Source organism: Balaenoptera ricei, chromosome 2 (genome assembly GCF_028023285.1).
Source record: "Balaenoptera ricei isolate mBalRic1 chromosome 2, mBalRic1.hap2, whole genome shotgun sequence".
Classification (NCBI taxonomy): domain Eukaryota; kingdom Metazoa; phylum Chordata; class Mammalia; order Artiodactyla; family Balaenopteridae; genus Balaenoptera; species Balaenoptera ricei.
Window position 1 is genome coordinate 147,961,298 of NC_082640.1, and position 21,102 is coordinate 147,982,399.

General features: G+C 34.3%; 1 protein-coding gene across 3 annotated transcripts in view; it reads left to right on the forward strand.

Annotated features, from left to right (window-relative positions):
* Positions 1-21,102, forward strand: part of SLC38A6 (solute carrier family 38 member 6) — an 80,982-nt gene that overhangs the window by 19,640 nt on the left and 40,240 nt on the right. For all 3 annotated transcript variants that reach the window (XM_059914347.1, XM_059914349.1, XM_059914348.1), the window contains exons 5-6: positions 2,893-2,932; positions 13,283-13,361. In XM_059914347.1, the coding sequence (XP_059770330.1) occupies positions 2,893-2,932; positions 13,283-13,361 (119 nt within the window). The remainder of the gene's footprint in view (positions 1-2,892; positions 2,933-13,282; positions 13,362-21,102) is intronic.

Sequence of the window (21,102 nt, forward strand, 5' to 3'; positions counted from 1 at the left end):
TATTAATTTTGATTATATTATCTGAGTAAATTCTCGTGAAGACAGGACAAGACAGAAGCATAGAATTAAACTTATAGCATGTTTAAAAAAACTGATAATTAGATCATATCATTTAAGAACTGAACAGTGCTAAAAGATGATCTAGATGTCCCCTCATTTATAGGTTAGGAAATTAAGGCCCAGAGAAGGGAAGGGGCCTATTTGTCTACAATTACTTAGGCCAGTATTACATAGGACTCCAGACTCAAAATCTACTACTTTTCTTCCTTAGAATAAGAGAAATAACAACAGTATTTATTGGGCATTCATCTGTGATAGGCATACTAAACTAATTTAATGGGTAGAGGAAATACTGTCTTCTTCCACAGGTAATCAGTAGTTAAATATTATTGTTAGTGCTTTAATAATTTTTTATTTCTGAAGAGCTATCATACTTCTAAAACCCATTTACGTGTTGGCTCCAAACAGGACTTTTTCTTTTCATTTGTAAATCTGTTGTATTTTTTGTTTGTTTTGTTTTTAATATAAAACGATGCTGTATTTGTAGATGGCTGAACTAACTTCTAAGAAGTGAGTCTGGGAGGAAAAAGATATAGCTATGTAATGGTGGGGGGGAATGTGTATTTACATTCAAATTAGCTTTGGTTTTAAAGCACAAAAGAGAAGATTTAAATCATACTATGTAACCTCATGGTTTGGAGCTTATCTTAATAGCCTGAAACTTGAACTAAATGGAGACTATGTTACTTTTGAGGGTAAAGGTTTTTGTTAATCATCTAAACAGTTTCTCTTTCTTGAAGATCAGGATGTTTGGTATAATCATGATCAATTAACTGTATCCAGTTTAATCAAGGAAGAAGAAGAAAATGTTATTTATATAAGAAAACTCTCCAATTAATTTAATATAATCTGTAAACATGACTAAGCATTGTCACTGTTATTTCACATTGGTGTTTCCTGCATTCCTTGGATAGCAGCAGACTCTACAAGAACAACATGGATTATTGAGAGTCCCCTTTTCCTAAAACTCTACAATAGTTGCATTATCATTTTAGTGTATGCACACAGTTCTTAGTAGGCAGATACACAGACAGAGAATACTCTAAATGAGGAATTGTTTGTTTGTTTGTTTAATATTTTCTCTCAACTTCCACAGTTGGGTTGAAACTTTCCTATTTCCTTCTTTCCAGATATTATATGAATATGGATATGACATATGATAGGGTAACATTGTTCTGAAAATTAAATATTTTTGAACTGCTTTGCACTTTTTAAGGAAAATTTTTAATTGTTTGTAAATGGATTTATGTACTTGTCAAACAAATATTTATTGAGCAAATACCATGTGCCATGCATTGTGCTAGGCACTGTAAATATCGATAGATCGATAGATCAATAGATTGATAGAAAGAGACACTGACTTTCTAGATCGAAAATGCTTAAATTCAGACAAAAAATGGGAAGATAGTCATCAATAAGCTGATATTATTGCTTTTTGCAGTGTATTCTTAGAAAAATCCAAATTTCATGTGTGATTGACAGTAGGTATCAATTGCATATGAAAGATAATATACAAAGATTTCAAAAAAGTCTTTTCACGAATAACTGTGAGTGACACTTTGGAACTAATTTTTAAATGGGTTGATATGTAAAGATTTTTCTGGAAAATGTTAGAGTGGCAGTTACCACATTCAAAGACACCTTGCCAAGTGTTTCTATCGTTAGCCCTGCTTTCCAGACCCCAAGGCTTCTAGGTCTCAGTAACTTAGTTTATTCCCAGGATAGGCAAATGCTGTGTCACTGATGGAATTCCTAGGAGAGGAAGGGTCATCTCTTCCCAGTCCACGTAGTAATGATCTTAGATAGCTAGTCAGCTCGAAACATACTTTGGAGGTACAGATCCACCAAGATGTAAGTGACTGAAAGGCCCAAGTGGAAGCAGAATGTTTAATCATTTCTCCTGAGTACATCTGATGACCAGGAATGGATAAAGTGCTATCTTGAGTTTCCCAGGAATGTCATCAAAGATCACAAGTTAGCAAGCCTGCAGGCTGAGCATAGTCCTCAGGCATATTTTGTTTGGCTCAAATCTTTTTTATTTTTAGCTGATTGCCAACAAAGAGTTATGACATTTTAAAAGAATTCAATTTCTGACTTTTCTTGAAAAAGCAGAAGATTGAGGTACACTGGATTCACATTCTCACATGTCAGCAACTGGCCAGAGCTGTGCAGCAGCTGCCCCATTTTGAAACGGGAGGACTTCTCCAGTATATTACACTCTTTACCACCTCCTGTTGTCTTGCACTCAGTCCACTTCATATTATTGAGTTTGAAACATTTTGCTTCAGTTTTCAGATGTGAGAATATGTGGGCTCTAGAGTTTTCTGCTCTAGACTTTATTAATCCCTACGACTGGGATGTTCAAGGCTTGGTGTATGCCAAGCTGATACACTCTGCAGACTATATTATTCCCTTCTATGCAGTACGGCATTGACACAGCACACCTCAAACTGTCTCAGTCTACCTAACAAAGCAAAGTGAGAAAACCAGTAAAAAAGGGAGAATGAGAGCAGATAGATTCAATTTCAGTTTTTTGGTACTTTGATAACCATGATTACTAGCTTTTTAACACTTTTAACTGTTTAAAAATGACTGCCAAGAAAACTTACAAGTGTTCTTTATAGTAACCATGGAACTATTGAAGAAAGGCTTTTTATGTGATGATTGTTAGTTTTATATATTACAAATGGCTGGCAAATTGTATTCTTTTCAGCTTCTCTTCACTCAATGTCTGCATCTGTTTTTAAGTCATAGTTATTGGATTTTAATAAAATACTGATCCTTTTGTATTGTTTCCCCTTTCATCTTCTGAATACATTTGTTCTTTTTTAGGTGGTGGTAGCAGGCACCATAATAATTCAGAATATTGGAGGTAAGCAATTGAAAGTGCACTGCTTATGTGTAAGTGTGATGGAAATGATTCCCTCCTTTGGTTTCTTGCCTTACTACAGGTCTAGCTGGGAACCTGAACCTCTGTAGACAAAGGTGTCTCAGAAGCCCTGTGTGTTGTCCTCATTACTCTTTTTTTTTTTTTTTTAAATCCTTTTTAGCAGCTCTTGTAGGACAATAGTTTCTAAATTCAGTTGCAGCTAAACTCTTGATTTCAATCTTGTTATTAGGTCTGCAACACACCTCTAAAGCATGGGCTTTCTGTAGTTGTAATAGTGGTGAGGTACAGCTTGGAAAAACTCTCCAGGTGATTCTGAAGTATTTCCCCTCTACTTTTGTCCTGATCATCCCCAGTGGCGTATACTGCTTTAGAGGAAGTGGTGTTCCATGGCAGTGTCAGGTGTGGAAAGGCAATCTCCTTTTGTAACCAAGAAATTGAAAATGACCACGTGGTTTAAAAAATAAACAAACTTGAGACAAATGAAAAGTATTCTCACATTTATCTTGCATCTTGTTCCCATTAAAAAATGATCCTGATATCAAGAACTATGTAGAAACAAAAATTACTTTTAATTATTGATAGTTATTGACTAAATGTATTAAACATTTAAATCCAAAATACTATGGGAATCATGTTTGTATATGTTGTAAAGAAGTTACAAATGCTGAACAATATCTTAATTTTCTTTTACCCTTGACTGGAGTGCTAAATAAATACTTTTACTTTAAGGTTAAATACACAGAGAAGGTTGATAGGCACTTTGGATCTTATTCAAGAAGGTATGGTCAGAGGAAATTTTAATCTTATTTCTTATCTGTGACAGTTCAAAATAATTTAAAGATGACAGCTTTAATAAAGTTTAACTGATACTCGAGATCTGAGCTATTTCACTTTAAGTATTGTTCAACAAAATTCCATCTTTAATGAGTTTCTTGGTCAAGGAAAAAATTAACATTCCAACAATAAATTGTATTTACCATTGTTCTGGAAATCCTGAACATTCATGTTTTAATTCTTTGAATTTTCAGGGCAAAAAAAAATATTATTGAAGGAGAAGAATGCTTTCTTGGATGTCGTACCAAATAATTTCCTTGTAACACACACTTCACTCTTCACATTAGCAGTCAGTAACCAGTCTCTTACCTAATGAATCTATATAATATCATTGATTTTAAGATCTACTTTGGAATACTTTATTTTAGCAAATACGTATTGCTTAAATGTGCACTTGTAATGTCGCTAATGTGAAAGTATGTTTTGATATTTTCAATCCCTTATTTTCCTCTCTATATGATTAGTAAGAACCATCAAGCACATTTTGTTTGGATTAGGGTTAACTATTGTTTATTTTATGTAGAGTTTTCAACCCAGGACTTTGGATCTAAATTTGTGACTGGCAAAATGCCTGCTGTTGTATTCTCTGTATCCTTCACTCTGATCTCTTCCTTGTTCCCTAATCTGGTGTGCAACTGTTATTGTACATGACTCTATTTTAGCACTTGCTGTTATTAGGTTGAAGTTATCTCTGTATATGCTTTTACTTCCCCACTATATTGTCAGCTCCTCTAAGGCAAGGATTATGTCTCATTTCTCTTTGTAGTCCCAGAACCTAGCACAATACTTGGAACTGGATAAACCTTTTTTTAAAGCTTAATGGAGCTGAATATGATTTATATGTGCTATTTCCAAGTACTTTTTAATATTCCAGCTATATTTATCAAGAAGAAAAGGGGACTTCTAGACTGATCAGTAGCTTTAAATATTTGAAAAGCTGAACATGAAATATAGAAAGATACTAGACTAATTTAGTATGGTTCCGGAGGGCAGAACTGGTTCTAATGTGTAGAAATCTACAGTGAAGCCGGTCTGGTTTCATTTGGAATGCTAAGCTATGTGATAATGGAGATGGCTTACACTCCTTTGAAAAAGCTCTGTATCCCTGAAAACATTCAAACAGAGCTGGTTGGTCAGTTGTCAGAATGTTCTAGAAAGAATTCCTGCATTTGGTGGCAGATAAATCATCAGTTATTCCAACTCTGTTTGTTGATTTGCTTGCTTGCTTTGTTTCAGAAACTTTTCTTAAAAAGTGACTTAGAAGCAATCACAGAAATTTTTAATGTCCCTCAAATTCAGAAAAGCTGGTAATGCTTATTCCATTTTTAGAATAATGTCCTCATGATTTTCTTCACATTGGTTAGAAGTTTATTTATTGAGAGCCCACTAAATAATAACTGAAACGTATTTTCGGAGCTTTTTTTTCTTTTGTCTTAGCAAGATGTGCATATAATCATTCCTTTATTATAGTAGACTTGGAAACTTGCTCTTCTGAGCAGAACACTGGGTTGGAAGTCAGATATGTTGAATTCTGTCTGCTCCAGTCTCTGCCATTGGGTAGCCATGTGTGTTGGGAAAATTCCTCTCAGCTTCAGTTTCCTCTTTGTTAAATTGCTGGGGGTAGGATGGGAAAAGCACGAAGCTTAAGGTCCCTTCTTAGCACAAAAGTCACATTCTAATTTAGCACTTTGATAGGCATGTTAATTCCTTCAGAGCATTAAAATATTTTTATTACAGGAAAGTTTTGTGGGAGGGTTATGCTTCGTTCAAAAGATGATTTGGTCTTTTCTTAGGTATCTTTAACAAGTCAGAAACTATTGCTCTAAAAGCTTTCATGGATGCTATTCTTTTTCAGAAAGGAGAGTCTCAGTTCTTAGAACTACCCTTTAGGGCAGCCGCTGAGCCTCTGACGTTAAAATCTAGGAATTCCAGGCTTACAAGGTAATTTCTTGATTAATCTAAGCTAGGTCTGTGGAAGCCCTTAACAACGCTAAGCCATGTATGCTTGAGAAGAAACAGCATACTTATTTGGGAGGATCTTTAATATGTTGTGCATATGACTTATTTAATGTTATTCTTTCAAAATGGATTTTGACTTTTCTCTTTGTTAATTGGAAATACATTGGATATTTATAAGATGATATGAAGTGTATAGCATCAGATTAAATGTTTGCACTTCTTACATGCCTATCTGCATATATAATATAGTTCAGATAGCATTTTTGAAAGATAGTATATTCACTATTAGTATAAATGGTTGGAGTTTTTCAGTGGTTGTTTAGAAATGAAAAATAATATAATAGATTGTCTTTAGGTCAAGCCTCCTCCTAGACACTTTAATTATACTTACAACAGCTCTTCAGGGTAGATGATACTATCCTCGTTTTACAGAGGTCGAAATCAGTGCTCAGAAGGGATAAATGACTCGCTTACCTTTACCCCTTAATACAGCCAGGACTCAAATCTCACTTGGTCTACTTCTAAAGGCTTTGTTCTTTCTGCTCTGATATAGTAAATGCTTGAAAAGCTATGAAAAGATTAAATGTTGAGGATTTTTAAAACTCCTTGGGGACAGGAACTATGTGTTTTCAGAACGTGACCTAGTTTCTGGTAGAGGAACTCAATAAATAATATTTGTTGAATGAATGAGACAATTTAAAAAAATTCTATTTAGAAGCCTAAGATTTTGCTTCAAGGAGACAATTTTATATATACTGTATAAATGATAGAAAGAAACTTGAAAGCCCATAGAGTGGTTTATAGTTTAGAATTATATAAAAATTAAAAGGTTGAAAATATTGAGGAGAGTTAGATCTTATATATGTAAAATAGATAAAGTATTTTAAAATCTTCTGCTTTCAGGTTGGATAATCATGTCGTAGATTAATGCTTCCTAACTCTTTTATTCTTTGTAACATTTAAACATTTCTCAGTTTTCTTGGGATTCTATGCCCCTGATGAATCTATGAGAAAAATGAAACAGGGGCCTTTAGAAGCAAGATGATCATGAATTGTCCTTGATCAATATTTGTTACATGGATCTTTTAGTAAGACTCAGTTTATTCCCTACATCTTTGTATTCCATATATCTAAGTAATTTTGCTCATTCATTTATGTTCTTAAGTACCTAGCACTTAGTAGGTGTTTAATAAATCTTATTTATTATAGGAAGAAAGTAAGGAATAAGAGAAGGAGGGAGAGAAGGAAAAGCCAGTGACCTGGTTTGGTACTCCTTTAAAAAAGGAAGATCAACTGGCAAGAGAAGACCACACAAAATGCATAAGTGAGCATATGGTTTCTTTAGGGAAAAATCGACTGTCAGAACTTCACAGAAAACCTTTTTTCCCCAGTACAATCACACACTAAGTATTAGTCACAGGGCACTAGTGTGGTCTAACAAATAGATTGGAAAAATCTACTGTCTTTGAAAAATCTCTAAACTTTATAATAGAAAAAAATGTGACTCACTAAATTTAGCACTCTTTTTCTAGGGTTATGGAAACCATTACCTTTAGAAAATGGAGAGCCACGTAGTAAAATACTACTTAGAAGCAATTCCTGATTGCCTCCCAACACTGATAAGTTAGGGGCCCAAAATAGGCCAGAGCCAGAGCCAGAGAGCCCCCAGCTGCCCGATGCCTCAGGCACCGGAGGGGCATTTGCTGAGAGTCATTGTTTCTTGGACATAAAGTCAGAAAAGAAGCATCTGGGAGTTTTAATATTTAACGCTGTTAGAGGGAAGAGAACTCTGGCTGAGAGTTTGAATTTAGTGGACTACAAGTTAAAGGATTAAGAACTGTAATAGCAAATAAGTACAGGTAGTGTCCACGTAGTTCCTCTAATTGTGTTGCATTATGAGATTCTTTTCCTAAAAACCAAGGTAAGTAGTTTCACAAGTGTTTGAACTCCTGAGATAGACCACACAGTTGGCTAAAATATCCCTAGAAATCAAGCAGTAAACCTCAAATCATCTTCAGTCAAGTTGAAAGTCCTGTTAACTCTGATGAGTACGTGATAAAAGTGAAGTTAATTGATGTCATTTCTGGTTTCATATCTTGCTCAACTCAAAACGCAAGGTGAGTGGCTCCTAGGAGTACGTTAAATTCTTATTTTGCTCTTTTAAAATATGAAGGACCACTATGGATAGCATCTTCTTTCCTTAGTTCTTTAAAGGAGAATAAAGATTGAGTCACTGTTCCATATTGTGAAAGGGGAACCCTAAACATTAGTAGACTTACTGAAACCTCCTGAAATTGCTAGAATGACCCAGATTTTCCAGCCTGGCAGAGATCCCACAGACCTACTCCAGCAGACTTGATTAACGCCTCAGTTTGGGTATCTAAGTTTTAAGAGAAACTCAGCAGCCCTTTTATGTGGTCAAGTAGCACAGTTTCTAAATCTCATAAGCAGAAAGGTATAAATAAGATCATTCTCAGTTGAGAACTATAAAAATTTCAAATTCTCAGTATTTTTCAAAATCGTGATTTAATATTAAGTTAGAAACCCTTTGGCTTTACTTTCTTACTGAAATATATATATGTGTGTGTGTGTGTGTATATTTTTTTTTTTTTTGATAAGATAACTGAAGTCTTTTAGAATTACTTGTTTGTACCATCTCCTGGGATACAGGGATTGGGAGTGCTGTTACAACGCCATCTGCTGGTCAGCTCATCTGTAGTCAAACTGCGGCTTTTTTGAGGCCTGAATAGTATTGTCCAGAAATTCTAGAAAGCACTGTCTTAGAATAGGAGAAATAAAGGAAATTTGGAAGGGGAGTCTTTCTTACAAGTCCTTCCTTTGACAAAATTTGCGGGTTACATGTCACTTTAAAAAGGTTTTGAAAATAATGTATTTCTTAGTAACAGTTGTTAATTGAAGTTTAATTATAGGGTTCTCAGAATAGTAAATATTCTGGTCAGTTTTTATTCAAGTTTAAGATCTTGATAAATAGTAAAACAAAGATATATATTTTCCTAGGGTTATGGGGGGAAAAGTTCCTCCATATATTTTTGATTTCCATTTGTGCACAAATTAGGGAAATGACCTTGTTTTCAGAGTTTTTTAAAAAGTCCTTTTTAAAAACGAGAGAGATTGTGTTGTGTATTATTTTGAATGGAGATATACTTTAAGTGGCATTTGGACATTTAGTAGGAACACCAGGTTAATAAGACACATTAAATAGAATAAACCAGTTGCTGTCCATGACTAAAAACATGTTTGAAGTAAAACTGAATCTCTCTTAGAAGGAAAGGCAAACTTATTATTTCCTCCCATAGTACATCTGTTTAGAACTGGCTGACTAATCCTTCAAGAAGTTGCTGAACTTCTTCCAAGTGCTGAAAGCCTAATTCTGTTTTAAAAATAGATCTACATAATCTTATCTTCATACGTGTTTTTAAGTGTTTAACAAAAAGGATAAATTATTTTTGTAAACTAATGGTTTCTTAGGTCCACACTCCAATTGAAGCTTTGTCTTTTTTTTTTTTTTTTTTTTTTAAGGAGTCCTGGGAAAAGTAACCTATGAGAGTACAGGGTTTGTGGGAAGAAGAATTGGTTTTTGTATTAATTTTTTTCAATTTCAGTGTAGTGTTAATATCTCAAATATGTGAGAACAGGACACTTTCTCTTCTGAACTACAGTAATAGCTGTAGATGCAATAGAATCATAGTGGTAAATGCAGTAGTCCTATCATGAAACTCCGTAGCCTATCTGAGGAATCTTGACTAAACACTTTACCAAACCAGCTACAAACTGAAATGAAAATACATCTCAAAGTGAAGTGAACATTATAAGTGTTTTTAACGCTTCTAACTAATGTTCTGTGTTGTAGAAATTCTTTATTTTCTTTGAACCCAACTGCTAAACTCAGCATTCAGAAGCAATTTGTTGTTTAAATGGTGATGGAAAAATAAAGAATAATGCTGGGGAGTGGTCCTTTTGATAGAATTTTCTTATTTTTTTTTCCTGTGGTGGATTTCTTCTCCACTTTGCTTCTCTGCACTTTCTCATAATGTAACAGTTAACAGTGCAGATTTCTCAAGCCAGATGGGCTGCTTCCACCATCACTAGCTTGGGCAAGTTAACTCTTTGTGCCTCCATTTCCTCACCTGTGAAATAAGTGTCTACCTCACAGGTTGGTGGTGAGGAAATAAATTTAAACTTAACTTTAAATGAGAAAATAACTTACAAATCACTTAGAATAGGCATACTAAGCCCCCAGATGTTCACTGTTCTTATAATTCTTCTCCTCCAGAGCACTTTTCCCTTTTGTGTTTTTGACATCTCTCCCCTCAGCCTCCATGCTCCCAACTCATGTGTTTCTCTTTAGGATTAGATCAACCAATATTAATACCTTACTATTTGCTATTGCCTAATCAAATTTTACCCTATTTTAGTCATTTCTTAATAGAACAGTTGCTTCTCCACGTGGTTTTTAAAGAATTCTTTCAACTTCTGTGTTTCGATTAAGTTGACAGATTTTTTATTTCCCTCCCAGGGCAGTTTCTATTAAATGAGTTCTATTTGTTATGTTTAAAATGAAGGAGAAAAGAATACCTATTTAGTTAATATGGTGAAACTAAATGATTTGTAATGGTTGAATACCTGTCACCAAGGTATGTCTTCTAGCCCTAATTCTGGCTTTGGTGGTATGAAGGCCAGAACCACTTAGCTATAACCATGGATCTTGTGGATGACCCTGTTACAGCTATTAATTTAAAGGACAACATGGTGTGTCTTGTATTAGGAGTCTATACTGTGTATCGATGTCAGCAAAAATCATTTACAAGTTCTTGCTTTTGACCTGTCTCTAAGATAAGTCCTTAAACACTTCCTTATGCTATTAATAGAAGACATGAGATGAAAGGTGTGGCAAGCAGCTTTTGGAGCTAGTGAACCTTTGGGTTAAAAACAATGGATATATGAGCATTCCTATTGAATTTATATCTTTAAAACTTTTCCACTTTATTTTATTGAGCTGACTGTTCTTTTTATGTAAATCTAAGATGTATTCCTAACTTAATGTATATTCAGTAATTTTTGTTTGCTTCTCTCTGTACTACATATAATATGTTAAGGTGCTAGTCCTTGCATGAAAGTTTTCTTGTGGTTAGGAAAAAATAATCTAGACAGTGAAAAGGATAGTGTCTTTCTTTGTTTTGCTTGCTTAATCAGTGGAGTTTTTCCCCATCATGAGCTCTGTGGTTTTGTAGCTCTTAAAACAAACACCAGCATTCTCTAAGAAGCAGTATTTTACATGTTTTATTATATTTATATCTTGTATGCTGAGATCTTTTTTTCTGAGAGAGAAACATATGTTTGGTGAGTTCATATTTCTTGAAATATACATGATTCTTCAGACTGGAATCTAATGAAATAGGACTCCCATTTGAAAACCAAAGAGTTAAGGCTACAACAGAGGATAAAAGTGATCAAATGATTAGCCAGGGGCTAATAGAAATTCTGGGAAGAATGACAGATTGTATATTAGGAAGAAATATGATCTCATATTCATTGAAGCTTTTTACAACTAAAGATCTAAAAGAAATAATAGAAAATTACTGAAAGAGATGAATGTCTGAAACTTTAGAAAAGCATGTGGTATTGGATTAATCCAAGCAAGAAAGACTGATGGGCAGATAATAAATTACATTGTGTAGGAAGTCTGCATTCCTTGTTTTCAAGTACTTTTTTATTTTTTTCCCTTGGAAGATATATTTAAGTAGCTCTAGGCCAGTTTCAGAATATTCAGTTCATGATTTTCATCATCACACCATATGTGTATGATTCTTTGGAATAGATAAAGTATTATAAACAAAGACCCCCAAATCCTTTAGTGGAGAAGGTTAATCTAAACCTTCCTTCTGTTCTGTACCAAATTGGTAGCATTTTTCCTTATGAGAATATGAACGACTTAGAATATCTTTTCACTTACAATTAATTGTAATGTCCCATAACTTACAGAGAGTTTGGAGAAATGTACTGTACTTCTGCTGAGGAAAAGGCTTTATTTCAACAGCTGTACTTCTGCTGGGAAAAAAGAAATAGTCATAAACTGGAAAATGTGAATATGTATATTTTCATTGCAGAGAAGTGACTATTTGCTTAACTATTCTAAATTTTACTTTGCCATAAGTACATGTTGTTTTACCAAAAAAAAAAAAAAAAAAAAAGAGAATGTATGTGTTTGTATATGTAAGCGTTGCCTATCTTCATGTAAATTTATACACAAACTAGTATATATGCTTTTTTTTTCCCCAGGGTCGAGTGGTCACACAACACTGTAATAATTGTGAAGTTCAGCTACTTTTAAATATGTTTATTGAGAAACATACATTCTTCTTCTTAAACTCTTTGAGCCTTTTAATCAGTTTTTCCCCAGATTTTTGCCATTCAGACTTGGCATTCATTTGTGTTCTTAGTTTTTGTAGGTCCAAGGAGAAAGTGAAATGTTTCCTGAAATATAAATAAGTAATAAAATTAACATGCACACAGAGTACACTCTATTCTTCATGGACATATTCTTGTTGGCTCTTTTTTAATATATACTTAATCTCTGGGGGAAACAGAGATTATTACTCTGTTAAACTGACTCTAAATCATCTGAGTTTCTATATACTTAAGCATTTAAGTTTAAACTCAAGTATTTACATATAAATGAGTTCTGTATTCTGTAACCATATTAAACATTTCCTAGTATATGATAGAAGGTTAATAAGATGTGGGGTTTTTTTATAGTTATACGAGAAATAGAATCATTATTAAAATGCTATAGAAGTTCTTGGATCCTGTCTGATAGAATGTGAGAAATAATGCTAGCTTCAGGTTTTGATTGCATAATACAGATGAGCCCTGTTAATAAAATGGAATAAAAGTTATAAGCTTTGTCTCTTTAATATGCTTAATAGTTGCAATTGAATCTTTTCTCATCTGTTTTAGAGGACAACTTAAAATGTAACTCACTGTGCATTTTGTTATTGTTTTATAATAACGTGTCCAAAAATGTGTGTGGGAGGACAGTGGCAGAGAAAAGGAGAGAGAGGCAGTGAGACTTCTGGGGGGAGGTCTCTCTCTAGTAAGAAAGAACAAGTAATCAAACTTATTAGCTATACTTATTTATCTCCTGTATCTATATCAAATATTGCTAGACTAACCGCTAATGCCTTGGACAGGGGAATAACATTAAGAGTTTTGGCCAAATTTCAAGCAAAATTTCATTTATAAGTGGCCTATAATCAAGACCCTTTCTTTTACCTAAATCGTTTGCCTTGGACTTGAAAGGAAACAAAAGATACCTAATGAGCTTACCAATTATTCTTCTCTACAAAGTTATTTATCTCCATTCCTGGTATATATCTATCTTTGAGGATAGTGCAGTAAGAATTAATCTTCCACATGCTGTCATAGCCCAAATGGACATCCGTATTTCTGGATAGATTGTTCTTTAAATGGGTAAAAATTATAGAATTCTAATAGGAACTCTTTTTATTCTGTTTGCAGCTATGTCATCTTATCTTTTAATTATTAAAACAGAGCTTCCTGCTGCTATTTCAGAATTTTTGTCTGGAGACCATAATGGGTAAGAAAAGATACTTCACATTATATCCATTCATTTATTAATTCAATAAATATATATTAAGCCCTTGTGGGAAGTAAAATAAATGTAGCCCCTGCCCTCAAGACACTTACAAATTAGGCAGAGGCAGAGTAATAGTAGAGAAGAAAACACTCTGCAGATGTCTGGTGATGTTCCATTATGTGCAGAGCACGGCGCTGTGAACCCTCTGGTGCGCCAGTGTAATTCTTGCATTCCATGGGGGCATGAAAGGGCAGGACAGGTATGAGCTAGCTCTTGGAGAAGAGTAAAGGAGAAATTTCTGGATATGAAAGATTGGGTGGGGGATGGGGGAAGGCAGAAAGCACTGACAGTAAAGGTCTTAGAGGAGGGGAGTGGATAATACCGCTGCCACTTTTCAGCGAACAATAGTGATAAAGATAAATCAGAGTGATAACATTACAACATACTTGTGTAAGATCCTGTTATAAAGCATTATTAGAAAAAATTTGTTTCATTTCCTGTTGTTTAACAATATTATAAACAATACTAAACCATGTTACACTGCCCTTCTCCTTTCTTATTTTAAAAATACTGGGCAGCTCAATATCAAAAAAACAAACAACCCAATCCAAAAATGGGCAGAAGACCTAAATAGACATTTTTCCAAAGAAGATATACAGATTGCCAACAAACGCATGAAAGGATGCTCAACATTGCTAATCATTAGAGAAAGGCAAATCAAAACTACAATGAGGTATCACCTCACATCAGTCAGAATGGCCATTGTCAAAAAATCTACAAACAATAAATGCTGGAGAGGGTGTGGAGAAAAGGGAACCCTCTTGCATTGTTGGTGGGAATGTAAATTGATACAGCCACTATGGAGAACAGTATGGAGGTTCCTTAAAAAACTAAAAATAGAACTACCATATGACCCAGCAATCCCACTACTGGGCATATACCCTGAGAAAACCATAATTCAAAAAGAGTCATGTACCAAAATGTTCATTGTAGCTCTATTTACAATAGCCAGGACATGGATGCAACCTAAGTGTCCATCAACAGATGAATGGATAAAGATGTGGCACATATATACAATGGAATATTACTCAGCCATAAAAAGAAACGGAATTGAGTTATTTGTAGTGAGGTGGAGGGACCTAGAGGCTGTCATACAGGGTGAAGTAAGTCAGGAAGAGAAAAACAAATACCGTATGCTAACACATATACATGGAATCTTAAAAAAAAAAAAAAAGGTTCTGAAGAACCTAGGGGCAGGACAGGAATAAAGACACAGATGTAGAGAATGGACTTGAGGACACAGGGAGGGGGAAGAGTAAGCTGGGAGGAAGTGAGAGAGTGGCATGGACATACATACACTACCAAACGTAAAACAGATAGCTAGTGGGAAGCAGCTGCATAGCACAGGGAGATCAGCTCAGTACTTTGTGACCACCTAGAGGGGTGGGATAGGGAGGGTGGGAGGGAGACGCAAGAGGGAGGGGATATGGGGATATGTGTATACATATACCTGATTCACTTTGTTGTACAGCAGAAACTAACACAACATTGTAAAGCAATTATACTCCAATAAAGATGTTAAAAAAAATATACTGGGTTCTAAAGACTATTGACTCATCTCTTTTTTATGGCGGAAAAAACCCAGATTAATTATACTTTTCCTTTTACTACGTATAACATGAAATTTTTAGAAAAATAAACTTGAAAAGGCTAAATGAATCCTTTTAATTGTCATCAAATTATTATATATAGTTTCTAAACCACAACACTAAAACCCGTCAGACTTTTAGATTTAAATGTTTGGTTGTTTTGCTCCAATATTTGAACTTGTTCTGGACTGCCGGGCAAGTTTTCAAAATTGAGTTTTAGATTTTACAAGTTGGCTTCCATGAAAGAATTCTACTTAGACAACTGCAAATACATATTTATAAGGAAAATATGGTATAGTTTAAATCTGAATAGGAACCATCAAGAATATGTGATTGAAAAAAGGTAAGTAGAAGTCCTTAATGATTTTTCATCATTGGAAGATATTGTGCCTTTGTATAGCACTTTGTATAGGTTTCCACATTCATTATCACATCTGATACAGCTACCTTGTTTTTTATTTTATCTATAGCTTTATCTAGTTACTTTTAAGTTTTTTGCTCTTATTTTGATAAATAGTTGCTAAATGACATACCTATGTAAAGTTTGCTTTTGTATTTGCTGTAAAAATATTGAGGACAACTTCTATTCTCAAAAAGTTCTATGCAAAGAACAAACATATGGACACCAAGGGGGGAAAGCGGCAGGGAGCAGGGTCGTGGTGGGATGAATTGGGAGATTGGGATTGACATATATACACTAATATGTATAAAATAGATAACAAGAACCTGCTGTATAAAAAAAAATGTTTTTTAATTCTACGCAATAAATTTCTTTTATAATTTAGGGCTAAGAACTCAAGGCAATAAGAGGTGAAATAAAGAATGTTAGACTAAGAGTAAATTCTCTCCATTTCATATTCAGTAACCTCAAGAAATTAATTTAACTTCTTTTGGCCATATAATTTAATTTTGGGCCCGAGGTTTCTTCATCTGGCACAATGGTGGTGCCAGTACTGCCTTCTTAACAAAGTTGTTGAGATGACCAAATAAGATATTATAAATATACAGGCTTTTGTAAGCTGATAGCATAGTGTAAATGTGGAGAATTAAGCAACTCCGTAATGTCGTATGTCAGTTATACCTCAAAAAAAAAAAAAAAAAGAAGGAATTCCAGTAATAATAACTATATAAAGGTAGTTCTTCCCTATTTGCTCTGACTGCCAGGAAGGTCAGAGTCATATTTGCATGTATTGCATAAACTATGTTAATCCTACTAGTTGTCACATGTGTTCTCCTTTTTCTTGGTCCTGAATTTGGTGACTTCTGTTTATTTTCTTTTTTATTGTCATATATCACAAGGACAAAAATACACATAAAGTTTTAGAAATAATTAAGGTAGTATGTGACAGAACTATTAAAACTTAGGTCTTCTTTTTCTAAAAGTGATACTTTTACCATAGGTTCATTTTAAATCAGTTGTCATTTACTTTATTGGTTTTTTTTTCTCTGATTTGTTTAAAGAAACAAATAAAAATTAACTCCGTCTTATTCATATTAGTAGAAAATTGATAAAAATGTTATTTTTACATGTCAGAAATGAATTTTTACAACTGTATGCTTCAAAATACTGTGGCCAGTTTACATCATCTCTGTTAGGATGTTTTAAAATTGCACATCTTTTTAACAGCCTCGTCTTGTTTTAAATGTAATGTGTATTCACTTATTTTGGACTTCAAAGTTTTGAAAAGCGTTAGTAAGTGACTAATTATATTAATTGGTTAGAATGCAGTTAAATCATTAGTCTTTAAACCTTAATGCTGTAAAATAATTAAGACACAAATGTTATGGTAATTGATTTAACTATCTGGGCAGTTTATTTCTAGGTAGAGTTACAGAGCAATATTTCTTCTGTGAGATTAATCTGATATTGATATACTTTGAGAGTTTGAATTACAATGCATTGCAGTTAAGAATTTTCTGTTGTGCTTATTATCTGTGTTATCCGTGAGATTTGATGTACCTTTGTGAAAAATAAACCTTTATGAAGATGTTATCAAGAAGAAACTATTTTCATAATATCCTAATTTCAAAAATTATTATTAGAAGTCAGAAGCTATAATACTGATACCAAATTTTTATGAGGCATCTATATTTTTCATAGAATAACTTATATTCAAAAAATCTATGGCTGTTAAAAGTTGGAAGCTCTCTGTTAACATTTAATGATCTTGTCAGCGGAATATGATTGACACAATTAAGTTGTCTTGCATTTGAGTTACATAATTGATATGGGATGTGAGTAAGATCCTAATTCAGAACATATGATACTCTTGTTCCATTCGAGAATGAAATTAAAGCAACTTATAAATAAATCTGGTTTTCATTAAAATACGGGAAAAAATCTGCATGCCGAAGCATTTGCAATACAGCTAAGGATCTATACTCTATATTTCATACTTGGAACATTTTTATCATATAGGATTAAATCCACAGATCAAACAAGTTTTCCAGGAAGTATAAAACTTTTTACTCTAATTCTTTTGGCTTGAAGAGAGTGTATATTTACAATAGATCACAGTAGGAAAATAGGGGTTTTGTTAGATAACTCTTTTTTCCCCCACTTAGGAAAAATTTTCAGGCTAGCATATTCTTCTAAAATCTTGAGTTATAAAATGTGCTTTTGCAATTTCTTTGTACTGGCTTGTATTTCTCAAGGTGGAGTTTTATTTTGTAAGTTTAATCATTTCTGTTCCTTGGAAAATATCCATTGCCAAGCACAATTCAGTTGACTGTGACATGCACATGAAATTTAAACTAACTTTACCGTTCCTTACTGTATTGCCTTTATTTTTGATGAATGGTAAAGAAAAGCATTGTATTTATAATTGCCTGTATTAAGATAACTTAATAAAGATAAGAAATGATTAATATTAACCAGTAGCCAAACCAGGGACAGAGAAATTATTTTTTGCAATAGTTCTTTTTAATATTAGGAATTAAAAGTTTAATCCTGTGAAGACAGTGTAAAGAAATCACAATCTTGAGAAAAATGAGTCAGTACCTGAAAAAATACCATAAATTCCAGAGTGACTATTGAAGAATAGAGAGTATTTCCATTGCTTCTATTACTAAGATCATCATCACCCTTTTGCTGATTTTGCAGACATAGAATGAAGTTGTTGAACCAGATGATCTCTGAGGTCCCTTCTAGCTCTAACATTCCATAACTCTGTGATTCTGAGTTAACTGCTGGGAGGAGGTGAAGTTATCTTCTGGCCCCCAGTTCAGTGCTCTGGGCAGTCATATGGCTTCTACGGACATGAGTGAATTGTGATCTGAAATTATAAAGTTATAAAGTATATAATAGTGTATGTTATAAAGTTCAGGATTTCAAAGTGTTCCTAAGATTCTTATACAGGAGAAAAGAGTCTTTGGTCCTGAGGATTAACGTGCTCCCTTTGCCCAGCTCTCCCTTCGTGACAGCAGGGACAGCAGAATTAACAGATGGAATCTACTTTGGTGCGCCTCTGGGCCTTTTTTTTCTCCTTGCGCTGCAACTGTCTGAGTCTGTTTTGGGTCCCAGAAGGAAGGAGATTTCAGGCATAGAGCCCTGGGCTTTTTGCCAGCTTCAGAAATTTAGTTGCCAGGTGTTCCCCAGTGAGGGTTATTTTGAAGTTCCCATTTTCATATGTATTCAAGAGTGATTAGAAGATGAATACGCCGAGGAGTGTCATGTTGTATTTGTAATCTCTGCACGCTCTTAGAACCTCCTGCATACCAGGACTTGAGGGGCATGCGCAAATGCAGGCCCATTAGCTAGAAATACTTACGTGTAGGCTTTAGTTTCTGGCACATGCATTTCCTAAAGGCATGAGTTAGGGTGGAGGAGGGTGAGCCGTGCTCACGGTGTGGCTTCTGCCGTTGCTCCTTCTCTTGTTCTGTTAAAGAGGAAGTTGTCAGCACCCAACAGTACCTTTTATCGTGTATCTTTTTTTATTTTTTTGGCTGCACTGCGTGGCGTGCGGGATCTTAGTTCCCTGACCAGGGATCGAAATCGCACACCCAGGGAAGTCCAGTAGTACATTTTAAAGATACATTAAAGAGGACTTCTTCATACACCAAGGTGTAAAAGAGACACAGTGAATCATAAAGTTTGTGTTAGAAGCCATGGGCTGAAGCCCATGTAGAGGAAAACCTTTTCTTTCTTTCCTTTTTTTTTTTTTTAAAGTGAGATATTTACATGTAACAACATTGTTTAAGTTTAAGGTGTCCAACGTGTAGATTTGATACACTTATGTACTGTGGTATGATTATCACTGTAGTGTTAGCTAATACCTCCATTCCCTTGTGTACTTATCATTTCTTTTCTGTAGTGAGAACATTTAACATCCAGTCTCTCAGCAACTTCCAAGTATATAAAATAGTTATGTTAACCATAATCACATTGCTTTGCATTAGATTCCCAGAACTTATTCATCCTCTACCTGCAAGTTTGTACCATTTGATCAACATCTCCTCAGTTCCCCTACCCACCAGCCCCTGCTAACCACCATTCTACTCTGTTTCTACAAGTTCAGCTTTTTTAGATTCCACAAATATGTGATATACAGTATTTGTCTTTTTCCGTCTGACTTATCTCACTTAGCATAATGCTTACGCTGGTCTATTGATGTTATCACAAATGGCAAAATTTCTTTCTCATGACTGAATAATATTCCATTGTGTGTGCGTGTATGCACCACATCTTCTTTATCGATTCATCCATTGACAGACACTTAGGTTGTTTCCATATCTTGGCTATTGTGAATAATGCTGCAGTAAACATGGGAGTACAGATATCTTTTTGATATCCTGTTTTAATTTCCTTTAGATGTATGCCCAGAAGTGGGATTGTTGGACCAATCATATGGTAGTTCTGTTTTTAATTTTTTGAGGAACCAACATACTGTCTTCCATAGTGACTGAACCAATTCACATTCCCACCAACAGTGCACAAGTCTTCCCTTTTCTCCATATCCTTGTCAATACTTGTAATCTCTTGTCTTTTTTTTTTTAAGTTTTTTTTTTGATGTGGATCATTTTTAAAGTCTTTATTGAATTTGTTACAATATTGCTTCTGTTTTATATTTTGGTTTTTTGGCCACGAGGCATGTGGGATCTTAGCTCCCTGACCAGGGATCAAACCCGCACCCCCTGTATTGGAAGGCGAAGTCTTAACTACTGGACTGCCAGGGAAGACCCTCTCTTGTCTTTTTGATGATACCTGTACTAACAGGTGTGAGGTGATATTTCATTGTGCTTTTGATTTGTATTTCCCTGATGATTAGAGATGTTGATCATCTTTTCACATACCTGTTGGCCATTCATATATCTTCTTTGGAGAAAAAAAATGTCTTATTTCCTTTGCCCATTTTAAAATTAGATTGCTTGATTTTTTGCTGTTGAACTGTGTGAGTTCTTTATGTATTTTGAATATTAGTCTCTTATCAGATATATGATTTGGAAATATTTTCTTCCATTCCGTAGATTGCCTTTTCATTTTGTTGATTGTTTCTTTTGCTGTACGGAAGCTTTTTATTTTGATATAGTTCCTTTTATTTTTGCTTTTGTTGCTTGTGCTTTTGGTGTCATATTTAAAAAAACTGTTGCCACGACCAATGTCAAGAAGCTTTTTCCTTGTGTTTTCTTCTATAAGTTTTATAGTTTCAGGTCTCACATTTAAGTCTTTAATCTATTTCAAGTTAATTTTTGTGAATGCTGTAAGATAGATTTCATTTTTCTGTATATGGCTATCCAATTTTCTCAGTACAATTTACTGAAAAGACTTCTTTCCCCACTGAATATTCTTGGATCCTTTGTTGAATATTAGTTGACAGTATATGGGGTGGGGAGGGGGTATTCCTAGGCTCTCTAGTCTGTTCTGTTGGTCTGTGTGTCTATTTTTATGCCAGTACTATATTGTTTTGATTACTAAAGCTTTGTAGTATAGTTTGAAGTCAGCTTTGTTTTCTTTCTCAGGATTGCTTTGGCTATTTGGAGTCTTTTGTGGTTCCATACAAATTTTAGGATTGTTCTATTTTGGGAAATAATGTCATTGGAATTTGGTAGCGATTGCATTGACTCTATAGGTAGCTCTGGATAGTATGGACATT